This window comes from Haplochromis burtoni, unplaced genomic scaffold, assembly GCF_018398535.1.
Source record: "Haplochromis burtoni strain Fernald_Lab_line unplaced genomic scaffold, NCSU_Asbu1 Contig_23, whole genome shotgun sequence".
Classification (NCBI taxonomy): domain Eukaryota; kingdom Metazoa; phylum Chordata; class Actinopteri; order Cichliformes; family Cichlidae; genus Haplochromis; species Haplochromis burtoni.
Window position 1 is genome coordinate 1,830,052 of NW_024582384.1, and position 14,503 is coordinate 1,844,554.

The 14,503-nt window shown below is 41.3% G+C and overlaps 2 protein-coding genes and 4 non-coding genes across 8 annotated transcripts; 1 reads left to right on the plus strand and 5 right to left on the minus strand.

Annotated features, from left to right (window-relative positions):
- The first annotated feature begins 2 nt into the window (after nucleotides 1-2).
- Nucleotides 3-13,367, plus strand: LOC102303088 (surfeit locus protein 1). 3 transcript variants are annotated; one of them, XM_014332081.2, is made up of 9 exons: nucleotides 3-173; nucleotides 297-357; nucleotides 728-852; nucleotides 963-1,045; nucleotides 1,225-1,416; nucleotides 1,516-1,588; nucleotides 2,756-2,918; nucleotides 3,058-3,139; nucleotides 13,193-13,367. In XM_014332081.2, the coding sequence occupies exons 1-9, from the start codon at nucleotides 111-113 to the stop codon at nucleotides 13,299-13,301; spliced, it is 951 nt and encodes a 316-aa protein (XP_014187567.1). In that variant the 5' UTR covers nucleotides 3-110; the 3' UTR covers nucleotides 13,302-13,367. The 3 variants fall into 3 exon arrangements, with proteins under 3 accessions (XP_014187567.1, XP_042074721.1, XP_005917298.1); XM_042218787.1 differs by lacking the exon at nucleotides 13,193-13,367 and adding an exon at nucleotides 3,215-3,325; XM_005917236.3 differs by lacking the exon at nucleotides 13,193-13,367 and adding an exon at nucleotides 3,234-3,325.
- On the minus strand, nucleotides 3,993-7,258 carry rpl7a (ribosomal protein L7a). The gene is made up of 8 exons (XM_005917237.3): nucleotides 7,235-7,258; nucleotides 6,210-6,330; nucleotides 5,855-6,004; nucleotides 5,468-5,608; nucleotides 5,013-5,092; nucleotides 4,610-4,740; nucleotides 4,226-4,295; nucleotides 3,993-4,132 (listed from the first exon to the last, which is right to left on the minus strand). Exons 1-8 carry the CDS (start codon nucleotides 7,235-7,237, stop codon nucleotides 4,028-4,030), a joined length of 801 nt encoding a protein of 266 aa, XP_005917299.2. The 5' UTR covers nucleotides 7,238-7,258; the 3' UTR covers nucleotides 3,993-4,027.
- LOC121814173 lies at nucleotides 4,876-4,952 on the minus strand. Its single transcript, XR_006054161.1, has one exon. It is a non-coding gene; the product is annotated as a small nucleolar RNA SNORD36 (small nucleolar RNA).
- LOC121814175 lies at nucleotides 5,179-5,251 on the minus strand. Its single transcript, XR_006054163.1, has one exon. It is a non-coding gene; the product is annotated as a small nucleolar RNA SNORD36 (small nucleolar RNA).
- LOC121814177 lies at nucleotides 5,702-5,773 on the minus strand. The gene has a single exon (XR_006054165.1). It is a non-coding gene; the product is annotated as a small nucleolar RNA SNORD24 (small nucleolar RNA).
- Nucleotides 6,082-6,155, minus strand: LOC121814176. The gene has a single exon (XR_006054164.1). It is a non-coding gene; the product is annotated as a small nucleolar RNA SNORD24 (small nucleolar RNA).
- Nucleotides 13,368-14,503: the final 1,136 nt, after the last annotated feature.

The following is a 14,503-nucleotide window of genomic DNA, read 5'->3' on the forward strand; positions in this document are numbered from 1 at the left end:
GTAACACCAGAAGTGGTCCCCCTCCAAGCAGAAACTTGTCAGTTATGTAGTTGTGATGTAGCCGGTTGTCTCGTCCATTTTCATCCATTTCCACGTTGTTTTGATTCAGAATGGTCTCTCTGACATCTCTGCTGACTTACTCCCGGAGGCTGCTGCCGACACTAAAAACACAGGTGCGTTAGTTTTCGCAGTTTTTCGTCTTTACGGCGCAAACAAAAAAAACGTCAAAGTCATTTTCATCGCCGAGTGAACGACTTGCAAAAATGCTGAGTTTATTTTATACATTTGTATTTCAGAATCATGCATTTTACACCAAGAGGTCTTTCTTCTTGCCAGGAGCCTTCAAACGTGTAGACGGTACAAACTAAACTTGTCAACAATTACACCACCTTTAGATAATTAGCGAATAAAGTCACTGTTACATATTTTTTCCATTTAAAAAAAAAGACTAGAAAATAAATCTGTTTTGTATCTGTTATATGGTATTTTGTCTTTAATGGTGAAATTAGGTTAAAAAAAAAGTAATTACTACGTAATAATATAAGAAAATCAACAAAACCTGTTCGGTTTACATTAATTTCTGTCTCCATGGCTGCTGAAATAATCTTTGTGTATAATTTTTTTGGGTAGCATATTTATTCCATTATATTATTTGTAACTGTTATGTCAATATGCTGTTCGATTCTCCAAGGAATCCACCTTTCACTTTTATTCTTTACATATCCAGGCAGGTTCCTTGGCTTTGGACGACAGTCCAGCTCCACAGCAGCCACAGCTGCAGAGAAAGACTCTTTTCTTAAATGGTTCCTGCTGCTCATCCCTGCCACCACCTTTGGCCTCGGCACATGGCAGGTACCACTTATTTGTTGATTGTTATTGCTTTTTTAAATACACACAATGCAGTTACGTCTTTCTGGTTGTTGTTGGGTGTACTCCAGTGCCTTCATTGCCTTCATCTGTAGGTGAAAAGGCGTCAGTGGAAATTGAAGCTGATTGATGACCTGACCCGACTCACTACGGCAGAACCCATTCCTCTTCCTCTTGAGTAAGTGGCAGAGTGGCTAGGTCCTGTATCTATGACAGAAAATATGAAAAAGCATAACAGGTGCTCTTTAACACTTCATGTAATATCTTAATGTGCAGAAGTTGAATAAGCTGCGTTTTTTACATATGTGAATCATTAAGGCACAGATTTACATACCATTTTCCCGCCTTGCATTCTAGTCCTTATGAGGTTAATAACCTCGAGTACAGAAGAGTCAAGGTACGTGGACGTTACGATCACTCCCAAGAGCTATACATTATGCCCCGCTCACCAGTCGACCCAGAGAGAGAGGCCAGAGAAGCAGGAAGGCTCTCTTCAAGTGCAGAGACCGGCGCTAATGTCATCACCCCATTCCACTGTACCGACCTCGGGTAAGGAGCCAGATAAAACATCTCACCATAGCAATATCTGTACATTGATTGATACATCGCTGCTCTCAACACTGATTTATACCGTCTGTGTCACTGAAGCATCACAATCCTGGTGAACAGAGGATTCGTGCCAAGGCAGAAAATAAGACCAGAGACCAGGATGAAGGGACAGGTGAGGGGAAGACATCAGATGCTGGGTAAACACAGAGGTTTTACACCAGGCTGGAGTGTTAAGTCTTTGAGATTTGTTAATTGCACAAAGACTAACTTATTTTTCAAGACTAATAAGACTAACTTATAAGTCTAATAGGTTTGTCACAAGCTATGTTAGAACTAAGACTACAGTTCAGTTCTTAGGTTTTACATACCACGACATAATAAAAAGTCATCTTGTTGACAGCAAGTCTTAACGGCTAAATACAACTTCAGATGAACAACAACATGACACATCACACCATGTAATTATTTACTGAACAAAAACTAAGCCAAAATGCAGAAGCAGCATGTGTAAAAATGATCTACACCCTGATAAATAAGTGCACTTGATTCATTGATCATAAGCAAGTATGAGCACCTCAGTAAAAGTAGAGGTTTTGGTAGTTCGCTGGTCTGGAGCATTTATGTGTGTGTTAACAGAATACCAAAGAGATAACAGCAATGATCCCTTGCCTATCTGGGAAGGGTTAAAGGACCATTTCCAAACAATTTGAAATCCATCATTGTACGTTGAGAAAGATTATTTACAAATGGAAAACACTGAAGAGTTTCCAGTCTTCCCAGGAGTGTAAGTCCTGGCAAAACACCTCAAGGCCAGACTGTGCAATGCTTAGAGAAATTGCAAAAAACCCAGTAGCTACATGCCAGACTTTGCAGGCCCCAGTTAGCGTGTTAATGTTAAACCTGTTAAACAGCACAAAGAAAAATAATGAACAAGTATGGCTTACTTTGTTCACACATAACCTATTTTGGAGCACAAGTTACTATGTTGATCCACCTTGGTAAGAAGCGAACCATCCCTGAAGTTACCTGGTCAAGACAAATCCCACGTCCTAGTATAGGCCTGGGGTGTTTCTAGTTTTGAAAACCTCTTTATGCACTGAGAATTCATCTTCAATTAGGCCCCAACTCCCTTTAGTAATTGAATAGTTTAAATATGCCTGTGAAAGTGCCTCGAAGACCCATTTATTGTCATGTTACTCCTACTAATAAACTTTCTGCATAAAAATTTAAATTAACTAAAGCAGAACTGACTTACACCGCTTGACTGTTCGCTAAACTACTAACACCACCTTTGTGTTGTTGTAAACACTTGAATCACTGAAATGCTGCCTTTATGCAGGTCGAGGATGAGGTGGAGTTGGTGGGAGTGGTCAGACTGACAGAGAATCGTAAACCCTTTGTACCAAACAATGACGTGGAGAGAAACCGCTGGCATTACCGTGACCTGGAAGCGATGGCACAAGTCACTGGAGCCGCACCCATCTTCATTGATGCCGACTTTGGTATGTTTAGTGCTCTTTGACGCAGTGACTTTACATTAAGATTAAACCTCTGCAATCCTCCATGTATGCTGTTTATCTCACTCACATCAACAGAAACACTTCAATTTGAAAGTAATTTAAAGTTTTGTGTCTCACGCAGGTAGCACTATTCCTGGTGGGCCAATAGGTGGACAGACCAGGGTCACACTGAGGAATGAACACATGCAGTACATAATAACATGGTGAGTGTTTTGTTTTGGACTGCTGTACATCTGTTACACTCATGTGTCAAGGTGCATTTGATTGATAAAATGCAGAATTACTTTTTTCTTGTAGGTATGGTTTGTGTGCAGCTACTTCCTACATGTGGTATGCAAAGTTCATCAAGAGGATTTAAAGCAATACAATTATTTTACTTGGTACTTGAATGATGGGTTTGTGCTTAACTTGTAGCTCCAGCCTGGTACATATATTATGTAAATAGCTTCATGTGTAAATAAAGTACTCAAGATCGGGGATTCTGTCATTTACCTTGTTGTATATACACTATGTGCCAATAATAACCGTTGGGGAAAAAAAAAAAAAAGCGCCTCGTGTCCTGTAAATTATGTGGTTTTGACAAAGCATCTTATGTTAAATTTAAGCCAGTTTTTCTGTTTTTTTTTTTTTTTTTAAATAGGTTAACTTTACTGCTGGATGATACTAAATATAAGTAATTTCAGTGCGATCAGATTCAGTAACTCCAGTTGCAGAAACTCAAGACCATCAATACGTCTTCACTTACAGGAATTGAAAGGCAGAGTTCATGATATTTTTCACCTTTCAAGTTGTGGTTTCTCAGTTATTAAAGAAAAAAAAACTTTCCCGTTTCAAGCAATTTGTCAGATAATGCCCAAGATTATCATCTTGATTTAAACTGTGACACTTCAGGATTCGGCACGGGAAGCCTAAAAATGTCAGTTCCACCCTTATTATAACAATCAGAATTTAAAATGCTCCCATGTTTACGTTTCCTGCTGTCACTGTGTTGACACCTGCAATCTGATTCTAACATTTCTATCATTTTAGTTTGAAAATTAAACAACAGAAGTCTTCTTCTTTTAGGGCATACATTTTTTATTCCAAACAATTTAACCAAGCTTGGTTGCAAGTTCCTTGGCCTTTGCCTTCTCCAGCTTAGTGATGCGGGCTGTGGATTTGGGACCCATGATGTTACCTCCCCAGTGACGGCGGATCTGGAAAATGAGATTGCGAACAGTTAAAATTTGTACAATTTGTTTTAGGATTTGTGAAATGTAAACACTGCTAACTGAGTAATGGCTATTCACCTCCTCGTATCTGTCATTGTAGTTGGTCTTGATGGCTTCCACGAGCTTAGCAAGTGCACCTTTGTCCTCACTAGGAGTAGGAGAGAGAGAGAGAGAGAGAGAGAGAGAGAAAAAAGATGGTCAATGCAGTACCGACACTTGTATTCAGATGACTAAATTTTCCTGTCTGAAAAGTCACTTCAAATTTATACATATTGTGGTCCCTGATTAAAAAGTCAACTGCTGTAGAAAATAATCCAAGCAAATTTGAAGATGTGAACTAAGATCTCACTCCAGAGGAAGTATCGAATCTTTTCTCCAGCCAGTTATTGAACACGTACTAAAAATCATTTGCCAAACTTCACTGTCACACTTGGGCACAGTTCAGTGTATGTTCATACTCACGGGTTAATCTGTGTGAAGGCAAATGAAGTGCATGTCTTTCTGTGCACCAGTCTGCCCAGTCTAGCCTTCCCCTTCACGATGCAGTAAGGGACACCCATCTTGCGGCACAGAGCAGGCAGGAAGACCACGAGCTAGAAATTCAGGGGAGCCACAGGAAGTATTAACATTTCAGGAAGCAAAAATTTTTGAGTTTATCCATGGAGTGTGGCAACCATATTGCCTTTTACAAAAATTAATAAATGATAACTTGTTTTTCATTTGTGGTCTGTGCTCAGGGTTAAAAAGCTCGTATGTTTTGATCCACACAGAGGATTCAGGTGAAGAAATTCAGACATCATTGCCAGAGACCACTTTTTACACTAAACTGAACCCAACATGCATTCACATATTACACCAATCTCACCTCAATAGGATCCACATCATGGGCAATGACGACCAGCTGGGCCTTCTTGCTCTCCACCAGAGAGGTGACGGTGTTCACACCTGCAGAGAGCGAAAACCAAAAGGCAGAAATTAAAATGTTTGATCCACCAACTTAATCCAGAAAAACTTTTCATTATTTTTTGGCCAACGCTCAGGGTTAAAAAGCTCAAAAACCATCACAGCAAGTTTCAGGTGAAGAAATTCTGGTCATCACTGCATTGAGGCCAAGTCAGATGAGGCTGAACTAACAAGAACACAAAATAGGTTCTAATGCACAGTTTAAGACTGTTTAGGAGCAAACCTACAATTCCAGCAGCACTCCTGAAATACATAAGACCGAGCTGCCAACTAGGCCAGCACAAGTCTTAAACTTTAATACATTTTTACTAAACTGTGGAGCTTAACAAAGACAGGACTTTGTTCAATCAAACTCACCTGCACGGATAATGGGAGGCCTCTTTGTTGGGGCATCTCCCTTTCCAGCAGCCTTCTGCTCAGCACGAGCCAGCAGCCTCTGCTTCTTCTCCTGCTTGGTCTCGGGCCTGTACTTGTGAGCCAGCTTGAACAGCTGAGTGGCTGCGGAAGAAACCAATTAAAATTAAAAATGTAAACACTGAAATTTGGGCAACAAGTTTGGCTTACTACAAAGCTACCATGATTACAAACACATGCATCAGTGATCTTGGTGGAAATCGTCCGCATAACTGGTCAGATAGCAAATACTCTTTCACATCACTTGCACAGTGAAACAGTCCTTCTTAGAACCCACATGACAACTCTGACATACTGCCATACAGAAGAAAACCACTTGCTTGTACTTACCAGTCTGGCGGTCCAGAGCCTGGGTGAACTGGTTGATCGCAGGGGGAACCTTCAGACGCTTGTAGAGGATGGAGCGCTGCCTCTGCAGGCGGACGTAACGAGGCCATTTCACAAAGCGTGTCAAATCACGCTTGGGCTGAATATCCTGGCCTGTGGTAAAGCACAACAAATTCATCATTATCTACCATTAAACACAGACTTTTTCTTAATTTAATGTTAATATAATGTGCATCAGCGATCTTGGTGGGAATATTGTCATCAGTGGTATTAAGATAGCAAATATTCTTTTACATCATCTGCACCTGTATGACCACTAGCTTATGCCCCCAATAAAGTGGCACCTGCAGATACTCACCGATGCCAAAGTTCTTGGGCCTCTTCTCGAACAGGGGGTTGACTACTTTCTTGGCCTCATGCTTCTTGGCCACTGAAGGGGCTGGTGCCACCTTCTTCCCCTTAGCCTTCTTTCCCTTAGGCTGTGGAAAAGGGAACAGTGTGTTACAGAAGCATAAACACAAGCAACTTTAACCTAACATGATTATTAACTTGTAAACATGTTACTCCGCATGTAAACTTACAACACTGCTCTACCTTTCCCAACCATGTCAGGGAGTTGCTTAGCCTAGCTTTAGCAACTACCCTTGTCAATTTTCCACAAAATAATTTTTAAATCTAGCAAAAATACAATCAAAAGACCACTTTAGTTTTTTTTAGAGCTGTAATGCAAAAAGCAAGGAATAAACCCCAAAAGCCAGAGAATGGCTTCAGAGCTCAACTAATCTCCATGCTGTTACACCAACACGTAAGGGATGTCATAAACACTGAACTAAAGACCGATTCAGGATGATAACGCATCAATGAAAACGTAGGTAAAACTTGCGTGTTTGTGAATACATTCAATAAACGACAGAAACACAACTAATGTGAGGCCAAAAGGAAGGTTAATACCGACCCACGCTCAGGCCCATTCCCTAATGCTAGTCAGTAAACTAGCAGGGCACACAAACTTGTACCCCGGTAGTATTGCACTTCTACTTTACAAAATACATACAACCGTCTGGAAAATTAAAAAGAAAAAGAAAAATTAAATAAAAACAAAACAAAAACGAGCTTTTAAAACAAGCATGTTCATCGCCTTTAGCTTCAGCACTCCACAGGCAGCCACAGCACTGTTAGCACCGGTTACACATCGACCAACATAACCTAAGGTTTTCGCAAAAACAACACAGCATCAAAGCACAATATTAACATCACGGCCCTACACAAAGTTCAAAGACTTAATTGGCACTTTCTACAGTATAAAAATATAAATGTATGAAAGGATGCAAACAGATACAACAGATAACATATTTCCCCCAGAAGGAACAGCTATGTACCCACCATGTCGGTTCAGGCAGAAAGGAAGACCGGGGCATGCTGGGTAGCGTAAATACCGCGAGGCTTGCTGCGTGTTACGTGGCTTCCAAAAGTGCCGATCTGAGGTCAGATTTTACAGCTACCTGCCAGTTCAAGCTTTGTTTCTTAAAAACGGAATACTGACTCGGAATCTGTGTTACACTGACGTATCAATGATTGGGATTTATTTTAATTTTCTTTGCCGCACTGATAAAACATATTATTCTAAACATTTATATGAATGAAAAATTAACATTAACGTTTTGTTTTAAAAGAAATAGGATTTTTTATGACGTAGTAACGTCATACCACACATTTCTACTTTAGTTTTAACTTTATTTTAAAAACGAAAACTTAAAAAGTAGAAGAAAATAAACAGTAATAATTGATTTAACTTTATTTTATTGATCATAGTAATTCTGTACTGCAGTTTATGACCATTTAGTTTGTTTAATACAATTTGACAAGCATAAAATAGTATTTTGCCAACAATATGATTCCCAAAACTTGGCATGGTGTGCAAAAACTGAGGAAATCAGACCAGTAGTTGTGTTCTGTGTATTTACCGATATCTAAAAGTTTTCCTTTGAACTTAGCAGCCAGGGTTTTAGATTAAACCCTGAGGGTGTGCCATGTCTGTCCAGCATCCTCACCTGCCATCCAACTGACCACCACACAGCTTGTTGCTGTTCAACCGCCTGCGGCTGCCATGCCACCACCTACTCAACCGCCTGCAGCTGCCACACCACCAACTACCTACGGCTGCCACGCTGCCATCTGCTCAACTGCCTGCAGCTGCCATGCTGCCACCTGCTCAACCGCCTGTGGCCTCTTGCATCTCTGCCTGAGCCAGAGGTCAGCATGCCGGAAGGACCTGCTCTGCCCAAGCCAGAGGTTCTGTGGACTGTCTGGACTTGCCATGCCCATGCCAGAGGTCTGTTCTTTGTGGGGACCTATTCGACCTACCATAGCCTGAGCTGCTCAGCCACAGTTGGCAGCTCCAGCATATCGCTGGTCATCTGCCATGCCACGCCGCCACTGGACCTGTGGTCGGCATCAGAACTTTTTCTCTGCCACTGCCAGATCTGCAGCAGGCCACCAGAACAATTTCTCCACCGCTGCAGGACCCGGGTCTCACATGTTGCTTTGGGTTTAATGAATATTGTGATTCAATAAAAGGACTAGCTGTTACAATCCCTGATATTGCATTGCTTCTAATGGAGAAAGTCTTGAGGGATGGCTACTATGAGGAAAGGCAGCCTGGAAGCTTTACCAGCAGGACACATCATCAGTTGTGTGCTTTAACTTCACAGGGTGTTTCGGCCTTTTATCACAAGACACCATCGGCTCAGGCAGGCCCACCACAGGGCATGTGTCTTACATCCTCCCACAGTACCATCAGCTCAATGACATAAGCAAGTTTTTGAGAGTTAGGCCAAAAGACAAGGTCTGGTCACAAATGAGGTGTAACAATTTCTGTGGGGAAAATTAGTCTCTCATCCAAGTCAGCTTGCATCTGCCAATCCCTGGCGACCTTCAGCGGTCCCAGATCCGGGGGTTGAAGAGCTAGTTCTTAGCTTGTCCTACTCCCGGACAAATACTGATGCTCCTCTTGGTTTGTGAAAGGTTGGGTGTTAATGGATTCCCTTTTGTACTCAACTTTTTCAGCTAGACACCTGAGGACCTGGTTGTGTCTCCATGTGTACCTGCCTTGAGTAAGGCTAGTCCTACAACAAACCAAAATGTGCTTGGTGTTGCTGGGTGTGTACACAGGGGGCAGGATGGGTCCTTTCCAAACCAAAGCTGCAGATTTATGGGGAAAGGCAGCACATCATATGTGGCTCAGATGATGAAACTTAGCCTATTACACTCCATTCTGCAGATTTCACTCCATTGAGTTTCCTCTTTTCAAGACACTCCCAATTCATCCAGCGACCCTGCTTGGCCAGCGCTACAGCTCTGGCATTTCTTTTTTATTCAAAATATTGAGTATTTGTGGATATAGTTTACAAAGAAAAAAAGAAGATGGAAAAACACGAACTGTTTACAATGAATACAAAACAGAACTCATGTTGGAACATTGTTTTCTTCTCTTATTATTTACCAAACAAGCAACGAGAAAAAAAAAAAAACAGACAAAAAACAAAAAGAGAGAAGAAAAAACGAAAACACCCTGCTCTTTGCTCTGGGAATATACTTATCATCCTCTCCCGCTGTACCAAAGGGAGCAAGTAGGGGGTTGAGAGCTAGTTTCAGGCTGGTAGCCTTGTTCAAAGTGCAGAAAACCTCCTCCCAAAAATTTGCCAGGGCAGGGCAGGTCCAAAACATGTGGGTTAGATTGGCATCATTAGACCCGCACCTGTTACATTGAGGGTCTAAACTGGGATGAAGCTTAGCTAGTTTGGATTTAGATAAGTGGGCCCTGTGGACTACTTTGAATTGTAGCAGGGAATGACGGGCGCAGAGTGATGTAGAATTTACCAGAGAGAAGACTGAGTCCCAGACGTCATCTGACATAGATATACCCAACTCCTTCTCCCATGTGGACTTGAGGCCCACAACGGGAGCTGGGGTTACACTGCACAGTTTGTTATAGATGCGAGACATTACAGCTTTGCCTGATAGTTGCAAATTAAGGAGCTCGTTCAGTAACTTAGCAGCTGGAGCTTCTTGAAAATTGGAGAGGTGGGACTGCAAAAAATGTCTGAGGTGTAAATATCTAAAAAAGTGAGTTTTGGGAAGACTGTATTTTCCTGCCAGCTGATCAAATGATGCTAGTTTATTGTGTATAAAGAGATCTTTAAAGCAAATAATACCTGCTCTAAACCAGACCTGGAACAAGTTGTCCAAAGTTGGTGGGAGGAATAGGTGGTTTGAAAGGATGGGGCTTTGAAGTGAAAAATTATTCAAATTGAAATGTCTCCTGAACTGCGCCCACACCTTCCCCAGACTGTAACCAGTAGGTCAGGGACCGAATATTGGCAGCCCAATAGTAAAAGCGGAAGTTAGGGAGTGCCAGACCCCCTTCAGTCTTAGGTTTCTGTAAGTGCACCTTAGTTACTCGAGGTCGTTTACCCTTCCAAATATAAGAGGAGATTATAGAATCTAGAGTTGTAAAGAAAGACTTGGGGATGAAGACCGGTAAAAATTGAAATAAGTATAAGAATTTAGGAAGGATATTCATTTTAATTGAATTAATTCGTCCAACCAGAGTTGTGTTCAGGGGTGACCACTGTTGAAGGCTTTGTTTGACATTCTTCAATAGTGTAAAAAAGTTGGCTTTGAGAAGTTGTTTATACTTTCTTGTAATTGTGATACCCAGGTAGGTGAACTGCTCTTTGAACACTTTAAAGGGGAAACCTGACAAATCTATTGGAAACACTTCTTCATTTAATAGACAAAGTTCGCTCTTGGACAGATTTAATTTATAACCAGAGACTTGACTGAAATGCATGAGTAGTGACAATATAGACGGCAGGGAAGTATTTGGATTTGAAATAGAAAGCAATAAATCGTCAGCATAGAGAGAGCCTTTGTGTTCAGTTTGACCTCTTTGTATAACCTGGACAAGTTTACTGCTTTGAAAAAGCATTGCTAAGGGTTCAATAGCTAGATCAAATAACAATGGGCTAAGGGGGCAACCCTGACGTGTGCCTCGTTTAAGTTGAAATGGTTTTGATTTCTGGCTATTAGTGCAAACAGACGCAACAGGGGACAAGTATAGGGACTTGATCCATGACATGAAGTTGGGACCGAACCCAAATCTTTCCAGCACAGCAAATAGATAGTTCCATTCTACATGGTCAAATGCTTTTTCCGCATCAAAGGAAAGAACACATTCTGGAGTGTCCTTGGACGGCGTGTGCAGGATATTAAAAAGGCGTTGGGTGTTGAAAAAGGGGTGGCACCTTTAACAAAGCCAGACTGATCTTCAGGTATGACTGCTGGCAGGACCCTTTCCAACCTGTGGGCCAGCGCTTTACCTAGGATCTTAAAGTCGACGTTCAAAAGCGAAATTGGCCTGTATGACGCACACTCAGTTGGATCTTTCCCCTGTTTTGCAATTAAAGTTATGGAAGCATCGTGCCAGGAGGTTGGCAGTTTGCCCTGTGTGAATGCTTCAGGTAGAACTGAGTGGAGTAGAGGTACGAGCTGTGGGGCAAATGATTTGGAAAAATTCTACCGAAAAGCCATCTGGGCCAGGGGCCTTCCCTGACTGTAGAGAGAAAATTGCAGCGCAAATCTCTTTTTTGGAAAATGGCGCATCCAAGATCTCTCTGTGGGTGTCTGCCAGCTCAGGAAAGTCCAAGCTTTTAAGAAAATGTGTGATTGGTGAGTGGTCGGTGGGAGATAGCTCTGGCATTTCTGGCTGCATCCTCCTGTCGACGCACCTCCTCCACCATCATATTTCAACATTCGGTTACAGATGCCTTTTACCAGAAAGGTGTTACTGCTCCAAGACCAACCCTCCTCTGCCCTGTTGGACGTTGCCCACGATAGAGAAGAGCAGATTTGGCCTGTAGCACAGCCGTGGCTGGGGTTCACTTCCTCCCCGTTGCTAGGGTGGGAGCAGCGCCTCTCAGTCCCAGGAGTCTGTGAGTGATATCTCCAGCCTCACTTTTGCACATTTGAACTCCTCTGCTAGGTTAGGGATAGGCAATGACAGTATCCTGTCGCTGTAGAGTCCAACACTGCTTAGGCATTTCGGAAGTCCAAGCCACTTCCTCATGTAGGTGCTCACTAGCCTCTCCATTCGATTGGCATGATTAAGCGAGACCCTGTACATCATCAGTGGCCACAGTAGTCTGGGTAACAACCCAAACTGTAAGCACCAGAGCTTCAGTTTCTCTGGGAGTGTGGTGTTGTTAATCTGCCTGAGGTCATTAGCCATGTCATGCCGTATTTGGCCCATGTCAGTTGTTAGTTTTGACTAGCCACAAATGCAGTGCTGCAGCTTCTTTCCTACCAGCATTGATGGTCCAATAGTTGCAATGCTGGTTAATCTATTCATCGTTGATACCGTTCCAAGGTCCATTGCCATAAAATCTGTCTCAAAATGGTCTTCTTCCGTCCCCACTCTCACAGACCCAAGACGTGTCTTCTCCTTTGAAGTTTTTGTAGCAATATTGGGTTTACCAAAAAACGGTCTATCAGATTCTCAGGATTGTCTATTGTTGTTTGTTTGGTATTGTCTGCTCCTGGTCCCTCGTTTCCCTGTGTACATGTAAGGGTGTGTGTGCTGTGATGTTCGCGTTTTGCTGCCACACCAGGCCTTGAGAGTCTTCCCGCCTTAGAGCCAGCCACACCTGGAGTAATCACATTCAAATCAAATCAAATCAAATTCAAATTTTATTTGTCACATACACAGTCATACACAGTACGATATGCAGTAAAATGCTTACACAACTGCTCATGACCTAAAGAAAAAAAGAAAAGGCTATGAATAAGATAGGAAATAAATATGAAAATGAAAAAGGATAAATTTAACTAGGAAGGAATAAAATAAAATAAAATATAAAAATTAAAGTTAAAAATGAAATAACTGTACAACACAAATTAGAATGAAGGGTAAATTTAACTGGGAAAGAATAAGATAAAATATATAAGTTAAAGTTGAAAAGAAAATAACTGTACAATAAAATACACAATACACAGTATAGAAATATATAAGAATATATGAAGAAATATAAATATATATATACAATAACAGCAGCCGTACAAGTATTAAATGGAAATGAAGAATATAATGTCCAGTGTTGTGCAATCCACATTTGTAAGTGTCTTGTGCAGTGGAAATATCACCTATTACTGATCAGCCTTGTCAAGGAAGCACTACTTAAGAGAGTAGCGGAGCAGTGCTAGGCGCAGGTTCGTTGTATTAGGAACACAGTTCTCCTGCTCATAAGGTGAAGATGTACTAACTGAAGTGTCTCTTGTTTCCAGGAGGATTGCAGAAACGTGTGGCGGGAGCTGGGCACCTATGTACATAGACTCAGAGGATAGAGGAACATTTACTGTGGACCATGGAGGAAAATCACAGCATGAGAATTGAGGAACTGTCGCACAGAGAACTCACACACTGTGAATTATTAGTACTTTTGTTGATATTTTTTGCTGTAAATAAACACACTGTCTACATTCAGAAAGTCCTGCATTTGGGTCCTACTTCTGCCAAACCGTGACACTGTTGTTGGGACTGCTGTCCCCTTCCCCAGACTCAGAGGCGGAGCCAGACATTTGAAACACCCGGGGCTTAGCCCTAAAGGGTAGTATGCATGTGGGATTTTTTTTTTTTTTGGAGTGAGGAAGGAAGTGGGGTAGAAAATGACTGAAAGATTAATAGGCTCTGTTTTGAGTTTTGTTCAAAAAAGAATGACTTCATATAGGGAAAAATATATATCACATATGCAGGACACCTTAAACTAGTTTTTTAATTAAGCAGCAAGGCAGAACAAAGTCGGGGCTGTATCAAGACACGGGACTAAACCCCAATTCAACCAGACCCAGAACTGATCCGGAATTAAAACAGGACTACAACAGTTCAAAATCAGGACTACTGAGGATTTAACCAAGACAGAACCAGAATCAGAACTAGATGATAGTAGCACTAAAAATCATCATAGACCTGCACTACACTTATTTTTTAATTCTACCAAAGTCCACTATTTAGATTGAGAAAAGTTTATATAATTATTTAGCCTTGTTGTGCAAACAAGCCTGCATAACTTAATAAATATAGAATTTGAAAAATAGCAAACCTAAAAAGAAACACTAGGTACGAGATACATGAGTACCTATGATACGGTGATACTTTTGGTAAACACCATTTGACTAACATGTCTGTCTCACCTGCTCTTGTTCCATCTCTGTTCTGTCCTCTTCTCCATCTCCCTCTCTGTTCCTCTCTCTCCCCCTCTTTGTGCTGACAATCATCAAATATACAGTTGAAACCAGATATTTACAAACTCTTCAGATCAAAACACAAACACTTTTTTAATTGTAACATCAAATCAGACTAAATGTTTATTTTTTTAGATTGATAAATATAAAAAACATATTTGTTAACTTTAAGAGTAAAGAGAGAAACTATCTGTATTTCTTAATTGCAAATGGCACCAAATTGTATTCAAAATTGAGCCACACTTATGGAGCTCCACAGATTCTTTTCCTGGTGTTTTGGTTGACATCTCTTGATTTTCCCATGTCACAGAAACAGGCTCTGTGTTTTGCCTTATATGCATCCACAGCTGTGCC

Coding starts and splice junctions, on each gene's coding strand:
- LOC102303088 (XM_014332081.2), top strand. CDS start 111: ATGGTCTCTCTGACATCTCTGCTGACTTACTCCCGGAGGCTGCTGCCG. Junction 174..296: donor TGCCGACACTAAAAACACAG/GTGCGTTAGTTT, acceptor TTTGTATTTCAG/AATCATGCATTTTACACCAA. Junction 1,589..2,755: donor AGACCAGGATGAAGGGACAG/GTGAGGGGAAGA, acceptor GCCTTTATGCAG/GTCGAGGATGAGGTGGAGTT.
- rpl7a (XM_005917237.3), bottom strand. Junction 6,005..6,209: donor GCCCAAGAACTTTGGCATCG/GTGAGTATCTGC, acceptor GCTTTACCACAG/GCCAGGATATTCAGCCCAAG. Junction 5,609..5,854: donor GGCTCTGGACCGCCAGACTG/GTAAGTACAAGC, acceptor TTTCTTCCGCAG/CCACTCAGCTGTTCAAGCTG.